Source organism: Cotesia glomerata, linkage group LG7, assembly GCF_020080835.1.
Source record: "Cotesia glomerata isolate CgM1 linkage group LG7, MPM_Cglom_v2.3, whole genome shotgun sequence".
Classification (NCBI taxonomy): Eukaryota; Metazoa; Arthropoda; class Insecta; order Hymenoptera; family Braconidae; genus Cotesia; species Cotesia glomerata.
The window spans coordinates 24690261-24716857 of NC_058164.1; the positions used below are offsets into that span (position 1 = coordinate 24690261).

A 26597-nucleotide genomic window follows, 5' to 3' on the forward strand; every position below is an offset into this window, starting at 1 on the left:
ATTTATAACTAAAAATATTTTTAAAAAATTGCACTTACAGTTTTTCAAGTTTTTAACAAATGAAAAAAATTATTTTTTTATAAAAAAAATAATAACAATTTTTAGATGTCTAACTTTATTTTTATTTTTTTCCAAAAAATTATTTTAAAAAAATTGCATTTTTTATTTCTTAAAATTTCTACACCAATTTTTTTTCTACTTTTTTTTTGCCATATAATTTATTTGTTAAAAAAATTCTTAAAATTATCAAATATCCGCTGAATTAAATTTCTTAAGATTAATTTTCTTTTTATTTATTATAAAAAATTTAACAATTATTAACTATACGCTAAATAAATATAAAAACTTACCTCAAAAAAAATACCAACAATTCCTCGGCATCAGCTGTTGCACTTTCTCCTCTACGAAACCACCCGAAGTTGCTCTAAAAATGGCGGCATAGCGCGCAAGCGCAGCTCTCCAACGGAAAAGCGAGCACGCCGGGTGAGAATAAAAGATAAGACGCCATTGCGTGTTTGGTGCTGAAGGCAAGCAAGGAGGCTGCGAAAGAGAGACAAAAAAATAAAACTACATACCTGCGACTTGAAGCTTGAAGATTGTAGTATTAATTTTTCCGGGGATGGAAATTAACTCTCCTGATATATTAAGTTATATTAAGTAATATCAACGCTGGGTTATCAACCCCTTGGTATTGTGAAGTTTGCTGTTTGCTTGTGAGTAATTGTGAATTAGTGTCTGGGCATGGTGTGGCCTGGTCACAATGTCTGAAAAAATTTTCATAAATAATTACTAAAATTCTATTTATAATTTTAAGGACTTACCATTTAGTATAAATATAATAGTATAATTATCAGGAAAAAAAAAAGTGCTAAATTTTTAAATGTTGCAAATGTTTCGTTGTATTTCACTTAAGCAAATTGTACAAAAGGAAACAAATTATATATTTATTTAATTGCTTTTAATAAATTTACATAAAATAAGTAGAAAAGAATATTGCAGAATTATTTAGTGTGAAGAATTACAGTTTGATTTTCTTAAAATTAAACTTTTAACTCTTGAATTACAACAAATTATGTGAAAAAAAAAAAAAGAAATTATTATTAACAATATGATAAAGTTAAAAATAAAGTATAAAATTAGCAAGCTTAATTAATTAATTAAAAGTATAAAATTAATTAAAAGTATAAAATTAGCAATGGATCCAATGGAGTGGTTCGCGTGGAACTTAAAACAGTGGCGAGATGAGCTAACAAAAACAGACCTGGATGATAAAAAGCAAGTGGAGAGACTGTATAAGCACGTTAAGGCCCAACAGACAATAAGATGGGAGCTAATGTGCGAGTGGTTGAGAAAATCTGACGGAGAGAATCTTCCTTATGATTCTGAACCCTGGTTGTCTTCTGAGGAACCTCCTCCTCAGGAAGAAGCTACGGCTAGCGCCGCGGAGGTGGTTAACTCCATGAGTCCCGACGCCCTCCAGCGGGAATTAAATAAACTATCCAGCATTTTATCCGATGATGAAGTGAGCGACCTCGAGTCACTTCCTCGAGATAACTCCAGAGATAAGAGAGACAAGCTGGACGGAAGGGAACATAAGTCTTATAGTGACCTTGTGTCCGGGGAAGAGTCCGAGTCTTCCTGGTCAAGCAAAAGGTCCAGGGTTGGCAAGTCCAGGTCTTCCCCTCAGGAACGGCTCAAGGTCAAGGCTAAGGCCCAGGTTTCTGCTAAGACTGCTAAGAAGGATAAGTTGCGGATTCGTGAAAGGGAAGAGAGGGAGGAGAGAGAAAGAGATAGGGAGAAGAGGGACAGGGACTTTAGGGAACTGGCTAGGAAACTCAGGAGGAGTCTGTCGCCCAGGAGGAGCCTTTCGCCGAGGCGAAAGAGCCCTTTGAGGATCCCCAGGGTCATTTTGGGTCCGGAGTGCTTCCGATGTGGGAAATTGGGACACAAGTTTCGCGACTGCAGGGAAAAATTCTGTCGCAAGTGCAAGCTGCCCAATTACACTGTTCATACTTGCCCCAACTGCAGGTTTGATGAGCTGGATGACAATAATTGGAGCGTCGTTAGGAAGAGGCCTGTCAGTCCCAGGAAGAATGATAAGAGCCCGCCATCTATACGCAGGAGGATAAGATAGATTTTTTTGTTTGTGCCAGTGCTCATTTTTTTAGGTTAGAAATACTGAGATTTTTTTTTTGAAAAAAAATTTTTTTTGAAAAAATTTGGACTTTTTTTTTTTAAGAGTTGGAAAAAAAAAAAAATTTTTTTTATTTGCGAGGCTTCGAAATTTAGTGAAGATACTTGAAATTTTTTTTGGGATTGAAAAAAACATTTTGGAAAATTTTTTGAAGATATTTTAGAATTTTTTTTAAAGCAAAAAAAAATTTTTTTTATTTGCGAGACTTCAAAATTTATTTAAGATTCTTAAAAAAAAATTTTTTTTTTTTTTGAGGTTGAAATAAACATTTTTTAGTAAAATTTATTAGATACTTTGAAAAAATTTTTTTTTTATTTTTAGGGTTGAAAAAAATTTTTGTTTTATTTGCGAGACTTCAAAATTTATTAAAGATACTTGAGTAATTTTTGGTAATTATTTACAAGTGAATATAATTTTTATTTTCATTTTTTTCAGGAAATTTTTTTTTTGAAAATTTTCGTATTTTTTTTTTAATACATAAAAAAATGAGCAATTTAAAAAAAAAATAATTGCTACAATTATAACAAATTTTCAAAAAAATTTATAAATTTTTAAAAAAATTGTGATATTCAACTTTTGAAGGAAAAAAAGCTATCGAAATATTAATTTTTTAATATTTTCGATATCACCACAATAAATCCATCTTAATTAAAAAAAAAAAAAACAGAATAAAAAAAAATTAAAAAATGTTAATTTTTCACCTAAATATGGCCAAAAATACATTTGACGCGATTTGTAAATAATAACCAATTTTTTTTTTTTCAATTTTTAGGGTTGAAAAATTTTTTTTTTATTTTCAAAACTAAAATTTTTTAATAAAAATTATTGAAGATACTTTAGAATTTTTTTTCTTAAATTTTTAAAGCTGAAAAAAAATTTTTTTTGTTTATTTTCAAGACTAAAATTTTTTAGTAAAATTTATTGAAGATATTTAAGAATTTTTGTTTTATTTTTGGAGGTGAAAAATATTTTTTATTAAAATTTATGAAAAATACTGAAGATAATTTTATTTTTTTCAATTTAATTTTTTAAATTAAATTTAATTGAAAAAAAAAATTAATTTTTTAAAAAATATGTAATTTTTTATTTTTAATAATTAAAAAAAAAAAATATCAGCTCAGTATAAAATTGTAAATTTCATAATTTAGTTTGTAAGATTATTGTTACAATAATTTTTTAAGAATAATATTTATGATCTGCGGTTAATTTTATTTAAAAATAAATTTAATTAAAATAACCCGCAATTGGTATCATTACATCACAATAGAGCAGTATTAGAAAGAGGCGATTGTTTTTTATATTTCAACTTTGTTGACTCGATTATTGTTATCATACTTTTTTGTATTACTAATTAATGGGAATAATTGTAAATAAATTTTGTAAATTTTTTTTTATTTAAAATTCATCGGAAATATTTTATTAAATTTTCTGTTAATTATTTACAAGTTTTTTTTTTTAACTTTTTATAAAATTTTTTCCGAGTTAATATTTTTCTATTTTAAAAGAAATTATAATTATTCCTCTAATTAAAAGCAACAAAATTTATAAAGAAAATATTTTTCCATCTTTGATAAATTTGTAAAAAAAATCGTATACAAAATAAGTTTATACAATAATTATAAAAATTTACTGTAAATAAAAATAATAAAAAAAAAAATTAAAGATTAAAATTTTTTAAAAATTTAAATTTAAAATGAAATCAAATTTATTTATATTTATACATGAATTTATTTAATTATCATAATTACAGAACTCTAACTATTTAACAACATTACAAGCTTAACTTGTAAGAAAACAACTTGACCGAATTACAAAACTACAGACTGCCACGCCCCCTATTAAAAAAAAAAATTACAAGCCGCCATTTTTTTTCCAACTCTCACTTCAAGATTTATTTTCTTCATAACTTTTATTTTAAAATAATTATCCACTGCTTGTAATTTTTTTTAAAATCTAGGAGATGGCAAGATTCCATCCCTACTTTTAATTTTCCAACCAACGCTTTAATTATTTTTTAATCACCAATTTAAAATCGCCCTTGATAATAATTTAAATAATTAAAACGTAGGGGGCGCTGCCGGGAATTTCCGGGCTTTTAACAATATATCTACTTAAAGAGCGCCGGTACAAAAAATTAAAAGCCGCCATTTTTTTTCCACCTCTCACCTCAAGATTTATTTTCTTCATAACTTTTATTTTAAAATAATTATCCACTGCTTATAATTTTTTTTTAAATCTATAAGATGGCAAGATTCCATCCCTACTTTTAATTTTCCAACCAACGCTTTAATTATTTTTTAATCACCAATTTAAAATCGCCCTTGATAATAATTTAAATAATTAAAACGTAGAGGGCGCTGCCGGGAATTTCTGGGCTTATAACAATATATCTACGCAAAGAGCGCCTGTACAAAAAAATTACAATTGTACTATATTAATAATGAACTTTAGAGCAAAAGCTCGTTAATTTAAAAATAATAATTAATATCAATTATTATTTATTAATTATAGTAATTTAAGTCCATTTTAGGCAGCAACTGTTAATTACAATAAAAGTCAGTGAGTATCCTGCATTTTATTAATTACTCATACTCATTTTATTAATTATACATAATAAAATTAATTAATAATAGAAAAACTAAAAATTAATAATTAGTTAACAATAATGACCGGAGTCGAGAGAAAGTTCGATAAATCAAGGCGCGTTAATTTATTTTTGTAGAAATAAATTAATGCTCATTATTAATAATTATTATTGTGACTAATCGAACCTCTCGAGTAGGCACGTTAATTGCCGGTACCATTGTAAAAAAAAAAAAATTAATTTTTCTGGTACCGAGGTATTAAAAAAAAGTAATTGCAATACATCGCGTGGAACAATAGTATGTACAATTTTAAAAATAAAATCACATTCACTCACGCATACGTTACAAATTTTTTTTTAAGTGTAACCTCAGTCTTCTGCTGCAGTCTCGCGGTCCTATTTACATTTATATAACGGTGACAATTATTTACACGGGAGTATATTATTTATATATAATTAATATATGAATGTCTACGTAATTAATATATATATATATGATAAAAAATTTAGTCGAAGAAATATTTACAGATAAATTTTTTGTTAATTAATAAGGATTTAGGGGTTAACTAAACTATCTTGATGGCGTTGCCGATGTGGAGCTTCGACAGAGATTTCTTTACCCTGAGAGCCGTCAGTCGCACTGCTGGGTTACTGTGCCAACATTCTGTCATCACTTTGCTGAGAGCGAATAGAACCTAGAAAAAATTATTCAAGGTTAGTTTTAGGTTATTTATTATTATTATTATTATTATTATTATTATTATTATTATTATTATTAATATTATCAAAAATGTTAAATTAATAATAGTGATAATAATGACAATAACAATGATGATAATAATAATTTTAATAATGATAATAATAATAATAATTTAAAAATCAAAATTATTCGTATTATAATTATTATTATCATTATTATGATCATAATTATTAGTATTAATGTTATTATTATCATTATTGATAATTTAACATTTTTATTATTAATTAAAAGTCAAAACATTATTATTATGATCATAATTATTATAATTATTATTGTTATTGTCATTATTATCATTATTAATAATTTAAAATTTTTAATATTAATCAAAAATAAAAATTATTATAATAATAATAATAATAATTATTATTATTATTATTATTATTAATAATAAACATTGTTCCTAATATCGGTGATCCTTAGATATGATAATATCAAAAATGTTATATTAATAGTAATGATAATAATAGTTATAATAATAATAATAATAATAATAATAATAATAATTTAAAATCAAAATTATTATTATTATTATAATCATAATTATTATAATTATTAGTATTAATGTCATTATTATCATTATTAATAATTTAACATTTTTAATATTAATTAAAAATCAAAACTATTATTATTATTATTATTATTATTATTATCATAATTATTAAAATTATTGTCATTATTAATAATTTAACATTTTTAATATTAATCAAAAATCAAAATTTTTATAATTATAATAATAATAATAATAATAATAATAATAATAATCATTATTATTATTATTATTATTAATAATAATAATAAACATTATTCCTAATATCGGTGATCCTTAGATATGATAATATCAAAAATGTTATATTAATAGTAATGATAATAATAGTTATAATAATAATAATAATAATAATAATAATAATAATAATAATAATAATAATTTAAAATCAAAATTATTATTATTATTATTATTATTATTATTATTATTATCATAATTATTAAAATTATTGTCATTATTAATAATTTAACATTTTTAATAATAATTTAAAATCAAAATTATTATTATTATTATTATTATTATTATTATTATTATTATTATTATTATTATCATAATTATTAAAATTATTGTCATTATTAATAATTTAACATTTTTAATATTAATCAAAAATCAAAATTTTTATAATTATAATAATAATAATAATAATTATTATTATTATTATTATTATTAATAATAATAATAAACATTATTCCTAAGATCGGTGATCCTTAGATATTATAATATCAAAAATGTTATATTATTATTATTATTATTATTGTCATTGTCATTATTAACCTTATTAATAATTTAACATTTATAATATTAATTAAAAATCAAAACTATTATTATTATTATTATTATTATTATTATTATTATTATTATTATGATCATAATTATTATAATTATTATTGTTATTGTCATTGTTATCATTATTAATAATTTAACATTTTTATTATTAATCAAAAATCAAAATTACTATATTAATAATAATAATAATAATAATTATAATTAAAAATATTATTATTATTATTAATAATAAACATTATTCCTAAGATCGGTGATCCTTAGATATTATAATATCAAAAATGTTATATTAATAGTAATGATAATAATAATAATAATTTACAAATCAAAATTATTATTATTATTATTATTATTATTATTATTATTGTCATTGTCATTATTAACCTTATTAATAATTTAACATTTATAATATTAATTAAAAAGCAAAACTATTATTATTATTATTATTATGATCATAATTATTATAATTATTATTGTTATTGTCATTGTTATCATTATTAATAATTTAACATTTTTATTATTAATCAAAAATCAAAATTACTATATTAATAATCATTATTATTATTATTATTATTATTATTATTATTATTATTATTATTATTAATAATAAACATTATTCCTAAGATCGGTGATCCTTAGATATTATAATATCAAAAAGGTTATATTAATAGTAATGATAATAATAATAATAATTTACAAATCAAAATTATTATTATTATTATTGTCATTGTCATTATTAACCTTATTAATAATTTAACATTTATAATATTAATTAAAAAGCAAAACTATTATTATTATTATTATTATGATCATAATTATTATAATTATTATTGTTATTGTAATTGTTATCATTAGGGCCGAGAATTTAGACCAGTCAGAACGCTTGGCTACACCTATCTTCTGTCTCTCTCTTTTAAAAACTAAATTCTCGGCCCTAGTTATCATTATTAATAATTTAACATTTTTATTATTAATCAAAAATCAAAATTACTATATTAATAGTAATGATAATAACAATAATAATAATTTAAAAATCAAAATTATTATTATTATTATGATCATAATTATTATTATAACTATTATTGTTAATGTTATTATTACCACTGTTAATAATTTAACATTTTTAATATTAATTAAAAATCAAAACTATTATTATTATTATGATCATAATTATTATAATTATTATTGTTATTATCATTATTGATAATTTAACATTTTTAATAATAATTAAAAATCAAAATTATTATTGTTATTATTATTATTATTATTATTATTATTATTGTCACTATTAATTAATTAAAAAAGACTACTTACGGGATCGAGTTCCCAGCGCGTAGGAATAACTGGCCTGAGCCTCTTTACGCAAATTGCAAGCCTCATATCCTCAAAGTTGGGATCACTGGGCACGACGTCGTGGTACGGAAGCGCGTAAGGTTCCGCAGTTGTGACTTTTCCTCCGGAGACGCATCTTCTGCACACCTCCCAAAGCACCAGTCCCACGGAGTACATGTCCGCCATCTTGAATGCGTCGAATGACGTTATGTTAAGGCTCTCGTCTAATACTTCTGGAGCCATGTATCGTCGGGTTCCTACTCTAGTATTCGGTGCGATATCTATTTCTCCCGTCTCACTAGTAATAAATTTATCGCTATTATTATTACGATAATAAGCGAATTTATTTGATTAGTATTTAGTATTATTATTATTAAAATATTAATAGATGAAAAACAAGAAAATAATAATAATAATAATAACAATTTTTAAAGAATTTGTTCTATTATTATTATTATTATTATTATTATTATTATTATTATTATTATTATTATTATTAGGGCACGGAAGTTGGCCTATTTTCAATTGTTCAAATTTAAGGTTAAACATGTAAACAGTCATTTGAACGGTGGCGAAATTCCGGGCCCTAATTATTATTATTGTTATGTTAAAATTAAAATTGAATATATTTATTAGTCGTCAGTAGATTAATCGAGAAGAACAGCAAGTTTATATTGAAAAGGTTCATTTAGTCATTTTAGTTAAACAGTAAAGATAAAAAAATTTTAAGGTTGTTAATTAATTTAAAAATTAATTTTAAGATAACAAAAGTATTTCTACGTATTATTTTTATTGAGATATTCTTTACAATAGGATACTTGGATCTCTTTAAATTTTCAAATTCCCGCCAATATTCAAAGGTTTTGAAAATCCCGCGGTTTAATATCTTTAATGGCGGCTTCAGTTCTAACAGCTGATTTCGCTCTCTCCAGTTTTAAGAATTTTCCACCGATTATAATTAACTGGTACGGATTTAAACGATAATATTTTGCAGGGTTATAGATTTAAGTAGTATTAATTCAATAAAAAAAAAAATTTCGCAACACTTCAATAAAATAATTCTATCCATAGAATTATTTTATTGCAGGGTATTTATACAAGCAAGGTACTTGGATCTTCTCAAATTATAGTATACTAGAAATTTAAATCCTTGATTTTTCAACCAATAAGGAATCGGGGACCATATTTTTGCGATAATTCAATACTTACACGGAAAAAAGTAAACTGTAATATTCACTCGGAATCCGGTTAATTTTTATAGTTTCAAACAGTAAAGCGGACATCGGGGTGGTAAAAATATAAATATTACAGAACTTAATGTAGAAAGTATAAAAGCCACAATTTATAATTTAATATCCAAAATAAGTGATTAGTAGCTGTCACTATAGTAAATAACGACTCTTTCATCTTAAAAAAATTACAGTTTCAAACAGTAAAAATTGCCATTTCAATATATAGTCGATATTATGAGGAGAAGGGGAACTCAGATGAAAGAGAAGGGGGTCTCACTCTGGGAGAATTTAACATTTGAAACAGTAAAAATTATACTTTTAAAATATACATTTTACCAGTCCAAGCAAGTCAATAATTAGAGTTTGATTTTTAGCGTTGCGTTTAAAATTTACAATTTTACTTTGTAAATATTGACGTTGCTTGGATTAGAAATTTACTAACTTTATTTTATACTTTTTACATATCATAAGATCATTTTTTAGGTACGAAATGATAAATATCAAAGTCTGAATTGTTAATTATTATACTTTAACATTTTAGGAATTTACATAGCGAATATTACTGTTTGAAATAGTATTTTCTTCTATGTAAAGAGTAAATTGTAACGTTTAAATGGTAAATATTATATAGTGAATAGTAAAATCACGATTTTACTGTTTGAAATGGTAATGTTTAGCAGTTGATCATTACTTATTACAAATCGACTGTTATTTATTGCAGTTTACTTTTCTCCGTGTGGCTTCAATTATTATTATTATTATAATTATTATTAAAATATTAGAAATTCATCTTACCTAACGAATCTGACAGCAAGACCAAAGTCAGCGATAACACACTCTCCATTCCTCTTAACCAAAATATTCCTGCTCTTGATATCCCGATGAGCTATCGCAGGTTTTCCGCGAGTGCCAAAAATCTCCGTATGAAGGTGAGCAATCCCAGAAGCGATGGACAAGCAAATAGTGAACAAACTGGAGTGATCTAGAACAGTAGTCTGAAGATAATCATGAAGAGATCCGCGTTCGTGATAATCAGTGATCAGCAACATCTGGGTCCAGGTTCCAGTTCCTTTGATGTCAGCAGCAATGAACCCAAGAATATTGTCATGGCGCATGAGGACCGTCTGGTAGATCTCGGTCTCTCTAAACCAAGAAGCCTCCTCTAGGGTGAAGAACACCTTAACCGCAACCTTTTCGCCGCGCCACCTAGCGAGCCAAACTTCTCCGAACCTGCCTTTACCGACGCACTGCGAAAGCGCGAGCTGCTTCGCAATGGTCCGCTGGACGAGCAACGGCAGTCCGGAGCCAGATCCTGAGCTTTGCTCGATCAAGTCTTTGAGCGTCCCCTGGGAGGATACTAAGCAAGGGTCTCTTTCTCTGCGTCCGAATTTCCTGTACAAGATCACCACTGTGATCAGAATCGCGACGCAGCAAACGGACAATGTCGCCGCGATTACCATCAGCGGAAAGCTGGAGTTCACTGACATCGTCTCCGGGGCGGAGGTAGAGGGCGCAATGTACTCAGGAAAGACGTCTCTGTTGCAGAGGTCCGTTTCGTTGCAACAGATCACTGTCTTCGTCTTCAACCTGGGGATTGACGAGCCCTTGCATTGCAAAAATGCGCTCTCATCGTCTCTGGAGAGACATCCGAAGGAATACTCAGGAACGTATTCTTTAAGCTCCGCGTCCCACACTTCGTCGACTGAGCTGAAGCAGAAGCTTCCTGGGCTGAGTCTGCAGGTTCCATTTTGTTGGTCTCCGCTGCAGTAGCCGTCGCAGTAACAATCTATTCCATATACTGAAAAAAGAAAAAAAATAGTTGGGTTTTATGACAATGTCAAGAATCTACTCTTATAATTTAGATTAAAATATATCATGTTAGCTAACTATTCCGTAATGTGATTAGTCAAATATATCGACCGTCTGATTAGCAAATTGTCTAACTCCATTTAAGAGAATCTTCCATTTATACGAAAAATCTATTAGTTCAAAATTTATTATCACTTTAAAAAATCATTTAATATCATTAATATCTAATAATGGTATAATATTTTGGTTTGAATCATTCAAATAATTTATAACTGCACTATTGCTACATCATAATATTAAAAAATCACCCTCTAAAAAATAAAAAGTTAGGAAAATTGGTAACTAGACCGTCGATATGGACGAAGGAGTTCCTAGGGTCCACCTTTACAAGCATGAAATGTGAGTGTATTCCATACATACTTGTAAATTAATTAAAATTTATTGAAATTAAAAATTTCTCTAAAATAATATCTATTTAACAGCCGAGACCATCTTTTTCTCGCTTTGCTCTGACGGAGTTCAACGAAACTATCTCTGTCGCACTCCCAACAGCAGAGCAATTGCAGTTTCGATTGGTTTCACGAAACCAATGAAATTTTCGGAAAAAACGCTTTGTGGTGAAATAGTTTATTAAATTATCTATTATCTCTAAAAACGTTTTTTCGAAATTTCCATTCGTTTCGCTAAACCGATTGAAACTGCAATCACTGGTCTCGCCTGTTAATGCCGTAAGATGGATGGCGGAGTTCCTAGGGTCCACATTTACAAGCATTGAATGTAAGTGTATTCCATACAGGCTCCGCGACATTACATCCGCGATGCTATATCAGCGTCATAATGTCCGTGAAAAATTTGGGAACTGGGTGAATAAAGGATAAGGGGAAAGGGGGGACCTTTTTTTACTTAGTAAGAATTTTTTGGTAACTGAAAAAAATATAATTCAGACAGCCCGGACCGGGACTCGAACCCAGATCGTTCGGTTACGCGTCAAAGGCTCTACCAGTTAAGCTATCCGAGACACTGTCTGTAACTATTATTCAGTCACCTATTAAGACCTAGCTGAGTAAACGCCATCGTCCATCTTACGGTAAATAACAAATAATTAATTTGTAGTTGAATTTGTCGTATAGACAAGTCAGCGACATAGTCACGGATATAATGTCGCGGTTATTTTGTCGCGTCGCCATTCCATACATGCTTGTAAATTAATTAAAATTCAGTAAAATTCATCAAAATTAATTAATATTAATAATTTCTCTAAAATAATATCTTTTTTATATCATAAACTAGTTTAGTTAAAAAATTATTTAAATTTGAATTACTTTGCCGCCAAGCTGCGCTTAGCGAATTGCGCACTCGGACGGGAGAGTTCAAAATGTTTCAATATGGTGGACGGTACCAGCTCCCGTATTTAGACGCTTTTTTGCTATTGTGACTAAACTATCAGCGATATAATGATGATTTTTTGCAGGGACTTTGAATGTGGTCCCAAAAATGAATTATAAAAAGAATTTAATGGATTAGTGGAAAATTGCGAGAGATATCGAGAATATAAATATCGGAGCAAAAGAATTTTGGAGGTAAGAAAAACTTTTTTGGTTAAAATATGAGAATTTAAGTAGTTTTAAGTATTTTAAAATTGTTTAAATTTGAATTACTTTGCCGCCAAGCGATGCTTGGCGACTTGCGCACTACAGAAAGGAGAGTTCAAAGTATTTCAATATGGCGGACGGTGCCAGCTCCCGTATTTAGACGTTTTTTCGCTATTGTAATTAAACTATCAGCAATATAATGCTCATTTTTTACAAGGACCTTGAATTTGGTCCCAAAAATGCATTGCAAAAAAAATTTAATGGATTAGTAGAAAATTGCCAGAGATATGGAGAATATAAATAAAGGTAACCGTTTTTATTAGTGAAAATATGAGAATTTAAGTAGTTTCAATGATATCCAAGTACCTTAGTCTAAAGAATGTCTATAAAAAAATAATACGTATAAGGTAAAAGTCCCAATATATGATCATGTACCAGTATATGATCACTCCGTGTATTTGTATACCTATATTTGTGAATATAGATATACAAATACATGGAGTGATCATATACTGGTACGTGATCATCTATTGGGGCTTTTACCTTACTTTTGTTATTATATCTTAGAATTAATTTTTAACATTTTTGAGGAAATTTCCGAAAAATTTACTCATTAAATAATTATTAACATTTAATTGACTAATAAAAAATATAGCACTCTGAATTACCGGTATACACTTGACAACACAAAAAGAGTTCCCTAACCTTCTAATTTATTTAAAAAACCGCGGTTACTTATGCTTTGAGTAACTGCGCAAGCGGTGTTGCCAAGGCAAATACAAGACTTTAAAGAACGCAAGTTCCGAGTGATTTTTCATAAAAAATCTAAAATATCTCCGTAATACGCTCGGAAAGCTACTTTTTTATTGTTTTAATCGAAAGCTTATTATTTTTTCAATCAAATTCAATGAAAATAAAATTTTTTTTAAAATCGTTAATTGCATTAAATTCTTAACCAAATACCGTCTGGTGGAATCTCCATTCATGTAAAAATTACAATATTCAAACCTAATTATTTGATTAAATCCCGGAAACCTACTGGTTTTTTAATTTTTTTATTAATTATTTAGATTGAATTTACAAATTTACAGAAAGTTTTAAAAATTTTACTTCGCGTGAATCTCCTTAAATTTGAATTACTTTGCCGCCAAGCGAAGCTTGATGGCTTGTGCAGTAGGAAAAGAATAGTTTATAGTGTTTCAATATGGCGGCCGGTGATACCTCCCGTATTTAGACGTTTTTTCGTTATTGTGAGTAAACTATCAGCAATATAATACTGATTTTTTACAGGGACCTTAAATTTTGTCCCAAAAATGAATTACAAAAAGAATTTAATGATTTAGTAAAAAATTGCGAGAGATATCGAGGATATAAATATCGAACAAAGGTAAAAGAAACTTTTTTTAGTGAAAATTTTTTTTATGAGAATTTAAGTTGTTTTAAGTGTAACAAGTTGTTTTTAAAGAAATTAATCCATTTTTATGGTATTGATGGTGTAATTAGTGTGAGTTTCCATGTTTGGATGGAAGTAACAAGTTTTAATTTGTGAATTATTGTGTTGAGCAATGGATAACATCAAGAAGATAAAATATGTAAGATAAATTTTAGTGATAATTTAAAAGTGTGACCACGTGGGCAGTTGATTGGAGACTGAAGCAAAACGGAGGATGGTGGAAGTAGTTGATTGAGAAAGAAAAAAAAAAGTAGCGGCCTTGCCTGGGGCGCGGATGTAGGAGGAACGGAGCATCAGACCTTTTACGGTATTTTTCGTATCGCAATTAAATGCAAAGGTACTTTCACCGTAACGATAAACGTTTAAAGATTTAAATCCTAGCAGGAAATGAATATTATTTTTATTTAAGAATTATGAGATGGTGATTTTGTTGAGACCAGGCTATTAGTAACAGGCAATTACAAAATTACAATTGCTAAGACGTTGAGTCGTCTAGGTGGGTATGTAGAAGGGGCAAGAAGGCTAAATGTGGAACAGCGGAATCTGGAGTGCATTTATGTTTAGTTTAGTTGGGAGATCATCAGACAGACCAAGAATGCAACTGGACAAATTTTAACTAACTGCTAGGTTTATTTTTGGAGTAACCGGCTAATTGTTTTCTTCAATCATTTTTTATTGCAAAATTTATAATTATCTATATTATTAAGGTAATAAGAAAAATTTTTGTCATTGCAAAGGTCTTGGCTTGAATTTGTACCTTTTCAAGGTTTCAAATCAATCTCATCAATAGTCAATTTATTATAGTAAGTATTTAGTCTGCGTTTGAAAATACTCTATCTCAAGATACATAATTAAGAAATGACCTAGTATCTCATGAAATATTAACATTTTTAAAGATATAAGCTCATCCTGATGTTACACTCATCGAGACCTTTCATTTGAGTACCCACATCAATTTTTCATATATTTTGTATATTTATATATATTATATATATGTATATATATATATATATATATTTATATATATTATATATATGTATATATGAAAAATATATCAAAAATGCATGTGGGTATTCAAATAAAAGCTCTTGATGAGTGTAAAATCGGGATGAGCTTATATCTTTTAAAACGGCAATATTTAAGAAAGTACAGGGCATTTTAACAAATATCTTGTGAACCATTGATATTTTTAAAAATATAAGCTCATCCTGATGTTACACTCATCGAGACCTTTCATTTGAGTACCCACATCAATTTTTCATATATTTTGTATATTTATATATATTATATATACGTATATATGAAAAATATATCAAAAATGCATGTGGGTACTTAAATAGAAGCTCTGAGTGAGTGTAACATCGGGATGAGCTTATATCTTTAAAAACGTGAATAATTAAGAAAGTACAGAACATTTTAACAAATATCTTGTGAACTATTGACATTTTTAAAGATATAAACTCATCCCGACATTACACTCATCGAGAGCTTTCATTTCAGTACCCACATCAATTTTTCATATATTTTATATATTTATGTATATATATATATGTATATATGAAAAATATATCAAAGATGCATGTGTGTACTTAAATGAAAGCTCTTGATAAATTTATCATCGGGATGAGCTAATATCTTTGAAAAGAGACTACAGGTCAATTTAACAAAAATCATTATTTAATAAATCAGAATTTTATTTTTTTATGGTACATAAGTAATGGCAGTCACATAGTAACTGCAAGGTTGCTAGTTTATTTTAATGTCTTAAAATCACGAGGTGAGAAATAAACTGAAAGAGGTTGAAGCAAAAAATATGATGGAACAAATTAAAAGTGACACTAATGTTCTCTTCTCGTCATCAGATCAGACGTAAAAAGAGATAGAGCCAGTGAATAGAAGGTGAGGAAGGATTTTAGTAGAATAGACATTGAGAAGAAATAAACGATCCGCGAGATCGAGATAATTGCGGTCTGGATGAACCGCTATAGTTGTAATATATATATATATATATATATATATATATATATATATATATATATATAATATATAACTAAAACTATAACCGCGACATGCTACGTATATATTTATAAACATATATCGAAAGCTGTGATACGGAGCTGGTGCCCGGCGAGATATGTCGTGTGGGCGGACGAGCATCTCAGCCCACAGTCGGGAAAAAAGAAGGAAAGGGTGCGCCGGGTTCAGGAAACTCGGGACACTCTGGAGCTGTATGTTAGGTTATGTATGTACCTCTTCTCCATTACACGCAAACACCAACACACATTTTATTTAACTCTCCTCTCAATCCCCTCGTCTCTTATTTTTTATTTTATTTATTTTCAGTCTGGATGTCGTTCACGCTTCAGCTTTCAGCGTGGTGTGGGGGTGGCACTTCCTGCACGTGCGGTGATTTTAAGAGATCAATCACCGTGAGAAATTATATTACTTGTTACTTGTCGCTACACCAGCTTATCAGTTTGGGTGAGTATTTTAATTAAGTTTTACTTATCGCTTACAAGTATCGACTTTATTTTTTCTTTTTTTTTTTTTTTTAAATGCATATTTTAGTACTTATGTATGTTAAATTGATAAAACTGGAGATTTATTAGCTGAATTTCAGCGAAAATTGCGAAATAATAAATTTAGAATTTAAATTTCCCGCGAAAAGTTTCAAAAACTAACGCCAGAAGGCAAAACTCGCCTTTTTCGAGTTTTCTTACCGGTTTTAAGGAATTTTTAGGGAACAACAGAAATTTAAATATTTAGTTTGCGATTTTTTATAGGGACTTTATATTAACAACAAAGAACCCTAAACAAAAAGAATTTTAAAGATTGATGATGTTTTCCAAAGATATAAGGTCTCCTAGTGATTTTTTCGAAATTTTTTTTTTTATTGAATTAATACTACTTAATTCTATAAAACTGCAAAATATCATTGTTTAAATTCGTACCAGTTAATTATAATCGAGAGAAAATTCTTAAAACTGCTGAGAAAAATCAGCTGTTGGAACTGAAGCCGCCATTGAAGGTATCAACCCGCGGGATTTTCAAAAATGAATATTGGCGGGAATTTCAAACTTTAAGGAGATCCTAGTGTAAAGAATGTCTATAAAAAAATAATACGTAAAAATACTTCTGCTATCTTGTAAATTTTTAAATTAATTAATAACATTTGTTGAGGAAATTTCCGATAAATTTACTCATTTATTAATTATTAACATTTAATTGACTAATAAAAAATATAGCGCTCTGAATTACCGGTATACACTTGACAACACAAAAAGAGTTCCCTAACCTTCTAATTTATTTATGTTTACTGTGTAACTAAAATGACTAAGATCTTCTAGCATTTAAAAAACCGCGGTTACTTATGCTTTGAGTAACTGCGCAAGCGGTGTTGCCAAGTCAAATACAAGACTTTAAAGAACGCAAGTTCCGAGTGATTTTTCATGAAAAATCTAAAATATCTCCGCAATACATTCGGAAAGCTACTTTTTTATTGTTTTAATCGAAAGCTTATTATTTTTTCAATCAAATTCAATGAAAATAAAATTTTTTTTAAATCGTTAATTGCATTAAATTCTTAACCAAATACCGGCTGGTGGAATCTCTATTCATATAAAAATTACAATATTCAAACCTAATTACTTGATTAAATATCCCGGAAACCTATTGTTTTTCATTTTTTTATCAATTATTACGTAGATTGAATTTAAAAATTTTCAGAAAGTTTTAAAAATTTTACTTCGCGTGGATCTCCTTAGATTGTTAAAACTGGATATTTGTTGGCTGAAAGCCAACAAATTTCCAAAATAATTCATCAGTTTCTATTTTAGATCTTTAGAATTTGAATTTCCCGCGAAAAGTTTCTAAAACTAACACTAGATGTCAGACATCGCCTTTTCCGAGTTATTTTTGTCGGTTTTAATTATTTTTTTGGGAAAAACAATAGAAATTAAAAGATTTAGATCGCGATTTTTTGTAAGGACCTTGTATTAACAACAAAGAACCACAAATGAAAAAAATTTTAAAGATTGATGATGTTGTTCAAAAGATATAGTGTCTCAAAAGTTTTGAACCTAACCAAAAAAACCCTACTGGGTTTTTTTTCAACTAAACTTTGTATTTTTTGGCTTTTTTATGGAAAATATCGAAAATACTATACTTTTTTGTAGGAAATTAAATTTTCTGCGTATTTTTTTCGTATCTTTCGTCCTTGAGGATAAATACAAGTTCTAAATCTGAAAAATATTTTCACAGACAAAAAGAGTGTCAGAAAATAAAATAATTAAAGTTTGAGACTCAGTGAAGCATGCAAGAGAATGTACTCGGAATGTCTTTAGCTGGAAAGCGAACAAGGGAGTAAATAAAAAAGGAGCAAAAAAGGGACATTAGCATACCGCGTAAGATATAACGGAGATCTTATAAGTATCTGTTCTTATTCTTATTCCGTTTAGTGTGTGTGTTGAGTTTTGGTATCTGTGTGTTGTAGTGACCTGGAGCCGTCTATCAGTTGAGTCTCTATTCACAGGCGCCAGCAACAATTCCCGAGAGTGTATTTTAACATAAAACAAAACAAAACAAAAGCAGCATATACGATACGAGATCACAAAAACAAAATGGGCATTGAGGACACTGGAGCAAAAGAAAAAGCGCGGAACTTTTAAAAAGCTATTATCGTTGCGTTGCAAGACGTATACGTGGAATTATTTTCGCTATCTAACATTTGATAATGATAACTTTAGACTTATTTTTCTTAACATTGTTAGATAACTAATTGGCAAATACTTGTTTCTGGTGTATAATACCTTCTGTAGTAGATAACTCTTTTTCCTGGTTTTAAATTGTGTCAATGATCGATTCGATTAAAGATAGCGGGTTAATGTTTGCTTTGTTATCAACTAAATTACGAAACTTATTGGTTGTTATCAACCTTTCTGTTCAGTTACAATTCGTTAAATTCTTCTACCTTACTAAACACTATTACATTAATCTACAGCAGAGCTAACATTCCATTTCCATCTAATTCGTCATCGGAGCTATCTAAATCAAAACACTCACGTCATCCGATTATTCTAAACACAACTACATAGCAATGCTGAGTAGTGAATATTAGAGCAACCATCAATGAAATAGGAAACTAAACCACTGAACTGACTCACTACTATACGTGGGATTTTCCATCCAAGATCTCGCTTCCCAGTTTAGCATATCTCCATATTCGTAGGGTCGAGGCCCTTACTTCCGTTGCATCAAGTAGGGTCAGCAGACATCTGTTGAGCATTTCGTTTGAGGACTGGGTGTTGATTCTATGTGTTATATTGTGTGGATAAGATGCTGGTACTGGCATACTCACACTCAATCTCTTTCTTTATTTTATATTACAATTTCTCATTGCGTGATCTTGGGTATAAGAATTCAACGATCGCTTGATCATTAAATTCAAGTCAAGGCCTCAACTCCTTCCATCGTTACCCGTAGTCTAAAGGTTCCAAGTTTTTAAACTTGTTTTTTATGATATTAATTAGATAAATTGCATTCTTTAGAGTCTAAAGTTGTTCAAATGCATTTAAAAATGCTCTATCTCTACGTACATATTTAAGAAATTACCTTGTATCTTGTGAAATATTGACATTTTTTAAGATATAAGCTCATCCTAATGTTACACTTATCGAGACCTTTAATTTGAGTACCCACATCAATTTTTCATATATTTATATATACTGATATATATTATATATATTTCACAAATACCATATATGTAAAATATATAAAAAATGTCATGTGGATACTCAAATAAAAGGTCTCGATGAGTGTAATATTGATATGAGTTTATATCCTAAAAAATGTAAATAATTAAGAAATGACCTTGTATCTTGAGAACTATTAACATTTTTTAAGATATAAGCTCATCCCGATGTTACACTCATCGAAACCTTTCATTTGAGTACCCACATCAATTTTTCATATATTTTATATATTTACATATTTCACAAATACCATATATAAAATATATAAAAAATGCCATGTGGGTACTCAAATGGAAGCTCTTGATAAGTATGACATCGGGATGAGCTTATATCTTAAAAATGTCAATAATTAAGAAAGTACAGAACATTTTAATAAATATCTTGTGAACTATTGACATTTTTTAAGATATAAGCTCACCCCGATGTTACACTTATCGAAACCTTTAATTTGAGTACCCACATCAATTTTTCATATATTTTATATATATATATATATATATATATATATATATATATATATATATATATATATATATATATTTTATATATATATATATATATGAAAAATATATCAAAAATCCATGTGGGTAGTCAAGTAAAAGCTCTTGATGAGTGTATCATCGGGATGGGCTTATAAATTTAAAAACGTCAATATTAAAGAAAGTATAGGGCATTTTAATAAATATCTTGTAAACTATTGACATTTTTAAAGATATAAGCTCACCTCAATGTTACTCTCATTGAGACTTTTCATTTGAGTATCCATATCAATTTTTCATATATTCATATATTATTTATATATATATTATATATATGTATATATAAAAAATATATCAAAAATGCGCGTGGGTACTCAAATGAAAGCTCTTGATGAGTTTAACATCAAGATGAGCTTATATTTTTACAAACGTCAATATTTAAAAAAGTACAGCACAATTTAGCAAATATCTGGTGAACTATTGACATTTTTCAAGATATAAGCTCATTTCGACATTAAACTCATCGAAACTTTTTATTCGAGTACCCACATTATTTTTTCATATATTTATATATATTATATATTTCATATATTCATATATATAAAAAATATATAAAAATACATGTGGGTACTCAAATGAAAGCTCTTGATGAATGTAACATCGGGATGAGCTTATATCTTTAAAAATGTCAATATTTAAGAAAGTACAGTGCAATTTATTTAATAAAGCAAAATATTATTTGAAATTTTGGAAGACTCTTCAGTAATGAAGAAAAATGTCAATAATTGATACTCTTATCTTGCTATTAATTTATTAAATGTTCAATCAATTTTTGGCGTATTGATTATAAGAGTGTCAAAATAAAATCGAGTGAACATAAAAATACATAACAAGTTTATATATAAACTCATGTGTAAATGAGTAGTATGTAGAGCTGTGAACTGAGCAAAGAAGGCTAGTTTGCGAATTTGGCCTGCATTTTGTTTCTAGAGTCATGCCATAAAGTGAAACTAATCGATGGACGCATATGGGGGAGTCTATACCCGGGACTCTAGTATCAACCCTCTATTGGATTTCTCAGAAATGAACAACCTTTCGAAACAAGTACGCTTTAATGCTGTTATTGTTATTACTGTATATTATACATTACTTTTTGCTATACACTGGGATACTGGGATTGTGGGATTCAATATATGTAGCAAAGTTCGCTGAATACGCGTGCGCGTTGGCGATCTTGTTTCTGTTCTCCCCTTCAGATGCGATATTATATTATACGAGGTAACCAACTCAAACACCTGTTCTTATCTCAGGACAGAAAGAGTTTTAGTTAAACCTGTAATGAAACATACTCCAAGATTGAGATATAAATACATGTTTTGTAAATTATTAAGCGGGAAATTATATTCATTTACTTTCGCTTTTTTTGAGTTTAATCGAGTTTTAAGATTTGGTTGGAAAATTATTATAGATGCATCGTTTTATACAAAATTTTGATCATAATTCGGTTAAATTAAGGAGATCCAAGTACCCTACTAGTGTAAAGGATGTCTATAAAAAATAATACGTAGAAATACTTTTGTTATCTTAGAATTAATTTTTAAATTAATTAATAACATTTTTTAGGAAATTTCCGATAAATTTACTCATTAAATAATTATTAACATTTAATTGACTAATAAAAAATATAGCACTCTGAATTACCGGTATACACTTGACAACACAAAAAGAGATCCCTTATCTTCAAATTTATTTACGTTTACTGTCTAACTAAAATGACTATGATCTTCTAGCATTTAAAAAACCGCGGTTACTTATGTGCATGAGTAACTGCGCAAGCGGTGTTGCCAAGTCAAATACAAGACTTTAAACAACGCAAGTTCCGAGTGATTTTTCATAAAAAATCTAAAATATCTCCGTGATACGTTCGAAAATCTACTTTTTTATTGTTTTAATCGAAAGCTTATTATTTTTTCAATAAAATTTTTTTAAAATCGTTAATTGCATTAAATTCTTAACCAAATACCGGCTGGTGGAATCTCCATTCGTGTAAAAATTACAATATTCAAACCTAATTATTTGATTAAATCTCGGAAACCTACTGGTTTTTTAATTTTTTTATTAATTATTTAGATTGAATTTACAAATTTTCAAGAAGTTTTAAAAATTGCCTAATTCACGTGGATCTCCTTAATACTGCTTAAATCTATAAAACTGCAAAATATTATCGCTTAAATCCGTACCAATTAATTATAATCGACGAAAAATTCTTAAAACTGGAGAGAGAGCAATCAGCTGTTAGTACCGAAGCCGCCATTAAAGATATCAACCCACGGGATTTTCAAAAATCTTAAATATTGGTGGGAATTTCAAACTTTAAATTAAAAGATAAATATCCCGGAAACCTACTTTTAATTTTTTTATTAATTATTACGTGGATTGAATTTACAAATTTTCAGGAAGTTTTAAAAATTTTACTTCGCGTGGATCTTCTTAATTATTTTAGTAAAAAAATTATGTTATACGCTAAAAAATGAATTTCTTCAACACCTATAAACGATTTATTGCGTAGCAATAAATCATTTGTTAAATACTACCAAATATTTATTTAGTGGAAATAAATAAGCTTTAATAAATGATTTAGTAACTATTACTAAATATTTGGTGATTAAAGGTTTGTTACTAAATCTTATTAAATAGAATTAAATCCTATCAGTGCAAATTCATAATAATTTATGAAAAAAAAAAACTGTACTTGACTCGGATAAAAAAGCTATAATATAATGTAAATATAACTCCTAACAAAATATTAAGATTCCGTGGTACCCGATGGCTAGATAAGCCAGTCCAGGTAATTTAAAAATAAAATCCTCTAATATAAGAGCTGGTTAAATTCAAAATCCTCCCAAATAATCCGGCTTCATGATCAGATTACCGATTGGGCCTTAGCATAAATGGCTGAAGATGAAGCCTCATGAATGCAAGCCACTATCTTTAATCTTGCTGGTAGTCGGTACATAGCATACACATATGTTAACATCTTATACATATGTAGAAACGTACTATACGATACGTAGAGTACATATGTGCGTTAAAAATAATATGTAAAAGTATAAAACTAGACTTCCATAACGTACGAACTGGTCTTAGTCTTGGTCTTAGTCTTCCTTTAGACTGTAACTTTTCTCGGTGGTCTTTATAAGAAACAAGAAACTGTAAGACAGCCACGCATCTTTATACTGCAGTCACGTACGCTGTGTGACCGCTAAGATGATACTCCAGCGTTATCTTTTTATCCATTTATCCATTTGTATTTGTTCAGATGATAGCTTTTTGTTCCTTGATCCCTTTTTGCGCTACATTTCATAGGATAGCATACTACAACATGTAGCGCATCGCAATCGATGGAAGAAACGGACCTCCATTATTTTTCACTGGCGCCGCATAACTTTCTCATGCTATTTTTCAGCTTTTCCAAGGTAAGGCTTCTTTATTCACTTTATTGTTAATTCTTCTTGCCGCTAAGCTAAAACTCAATACGGAATTGCACGGCATAGTCTTCTTCGACATGCCATCATTACATTCAGATTATCAACTTATGCTTGATAGATGACGTAGGAAAATTCAATTGCACAAGTAGATCTAGACCAAATATTTGCTCGATCATTAAGGCCCAACCTTTCGACTCCAACTCTGGCTTCAAGTACGTACTTTATGCTTTATGCTTCAGAGACTAATGGCTTAATGGCACTTTACGCTATTGTCTTTGCTGAGACGTCTAGTCTCTAGTGGATACTGTCTGGATTATACCTGGGGATTTAAATACCCCGGAAAATCTTTTTATTCTCAGTGGCCGGGTTGTTTATTTAATTTTTTAATTTTCAGTAAATTTAATTGCATTTTTTATAACATTTGTGCTGGATTGCGTGACGTAGCACCAGATTTAACAAAATTTAGATTGAAATGAAATTTTAGATTGTGGAAGAGATTTTTTAGATTGTAATCCATAAAAAATGAAAAAATGAAAGGAAAATAATGAAATTTTGATGATATTAAAAGAAATTTTTGAGATTAGTCAAGTTTTATGAAATTTCATAGATTTTACATTATCTTGAAGGTAATTAAATTTTATGATTATTATTAATTGTGAAATTAGCTTAAATTTCAAAGAATTTTAAAAAATTTATATATATATTAGTGAAAATTGCCAAGAATTAGTATGAAAATTTTGTGAAGTTTACATTACACAGGATAAAAAAATTAATGAATCAAGCAAATAATTTTGAAGAATTTTAATGAAAATTAATTTAGCAGATATCCCTGATTCAGAGAGATGATTTGAAATGATCGTACGAAAAAAAGAAAACTCAAAAAATTAGATTATATTAATGTAACGTGGCGCTCCACGATAAAAACTGGAAAAATTACAGTTTCAGATTGTAATTATTACAGATTTTGTAAGAATTGGATTGTATAATGTAATATTTACATTGAAAGCTCTGAAAATTAACATTCAAAATGTGAGATTAGAAAAATATTATTTTGAACTGTAATTTTTATAGCTTTAAATACGACAAGACCGTTATTACTATTTATTATGTAATTTTTTGAGTTTTCTTTTTTTCGTGTACCTTCATGTAATTGGATAGGGTAAAAATAGTACCTTTTGTAGTGTGCCTTTTTTGGCTACTTTATTTATAAATTATTGTATAAATATTTCTATAACCGCAAGACTTTATGAATTCAATTCGTATAAATGTACTAATTCATAAATTTTGTAACAAATTTAATTGAATAAATTTTTTACAAATTCACTAAAATATCAAGGGGCCAAAAATGGTCCTAAGATGGTTAAAATCGGTACTTTTACCCTATTTATCTAGTGTTTAAATCATTTCAAATTAGATTTCTTAATCAGGGATTTTTTATAATTCTATAGTTAGCCGACATTTGATTTATTTTTATTTATTAAATTACTAAAAAAAAATATTTTTTAAAAATTGCGCTTGAAGTCTTTTACAAATAAAATTTTTGTATATATTTTTTTGTGATTAATTTTTTCATTAAAAAATTTTTAGATGTCGGCTAACTTAATTTTCATTAAATTTCAATAATTTTTATAACAATTAAATCATGGAAAAAAAATTGATAAGTAGAAATTAAAAACAAAATAAAAATACAATTTTTTTAAAAATGATTTTTGGGAAAAAATTTTACTAAAATTTGGATAAAAAATTTTTCGTCTTGATTAAAAACAATTTAACTCTTAAAAATAATTTTCTTGGTTTAAAAATTTATTTCTCAATTTTATCAGTGTAAATAAAGTTGTAAAAAATTTCATCTAAATTTCTAAAATCCATAACAAAGCAAAATATAATAAAATAAATTTTGTTTCTTTCATCATAAAGTTCACACTAAAAAATTCGAAGAATACAAATAAAAAGATTTACCCAGAAACGTCCTTAAAGCGTCTAGCCGTTAGTTCTAAGAATTAAAACGCAAAGTTCACATCTAGACTGTTTTTTTAGTACTTTAAATTTTAGTGACCGTATATTTACTCAGAATTTAGCGACATTTTGTGAACTATATATGTGTACAATTAGTCATACTTGTACGTTAATAATAAAGCATGAAATCCTATAAGAATACCCGTAAATTTATAACGTGAATTTCGGTGAAATAATGAAACTTTAATCGTACATAATGGTAATAAATTCACGGGATTTAAACCATTGCTCGACTCAATAGTATTCTCAATAGTAAAGAGAAGAAAAGGTCAGACAAAGCTTCAGGTCGAACAATAGGTCAGGTAAAATATAAAAACACCTGGTAGGTTTTCGGTCTTAAGACTTTTAGATTAAATGTATACATGATTTACTCGGCTCAAAAAAATATCCTGGAGTTCCGAAGGCTGATCCAACATTTTTTTAGGGTATTACTTTTATTCTATTGATGTTTTTTTTACTATTCAAGAGAAGAAATTGGCTCTGAAGAGTTTGAGATTTTATAAACTTTTAAGGGGGGAAATACGTGTAGAAGGCCGTTTTCATGCTGATTTTCATTAATTTTTTTAAGGTGTAAGAAATTA

General features: G+C 27.9%; 2 protein-coding genes across 3 annotated transcripts in view; one reads left to right on the forward strand and one right to left on the reverse strand.

Annotated features, from left to right (window-relative positions):
* The first annotated feature begins 1127 nt into the window (after nucleotides 1–1127).
* On the forward strand, nucleotides 1128–2216 carry LOC123269839 (serine/threonine-protein kinase PRP4 homolog). The gene is made up of 2 exons (XM_044735709.1): nucleotides 1128–1145; nucleotides 1177–2216. The coding sequence occupies exon 2, from the start codon at nucleotides 1196–1198 to the stop codon at nucleotides 2132–2134; it is 939 nt and encodes a 312-aa protein (XP_044591644.1). The 5' UTR covers nucleotides 1128–1145; nucleotides 1177–1195; the 3' UTR covers nucleotides 2135–2216.
* A 1665-nt stretch (nucleotides 2217–3881) lies between these two features.
* Nucleotides 3882–26597, reverse strand: part of LOC123269484 (bone morphogenetic protein receptor type-1B) — a 28333-nt gene continuing 5617 nt past the window's right edge. Inside the window, exons 2-4 of one of the 2 annotated variants that reach the window (XM_044735215.1) lie at nucleotides 10225–11227; nucleotides 8180–8495; nucleotides 3882–5473 (exon numbers count right to left, since the gene is read on the reverse strand). In XM_044735215.1, coding sequence (XP_044591150.1) covers nucleotides 5345–5473; nucleotides 8180–8495; nucleotides 10225–11227 — 1448 coding nt within the window. In that variant the 3' untranslated portion in view covers nucleotides 3882–5344. Of the gene's footprint in view, nucleotides 5474–8179; nucleotides 8514–10224; nucleotides 11228–26597 lie in introns of both variants that reach the window. The other variant, XM_044735214.1, reaches the window with a different exon arrangement.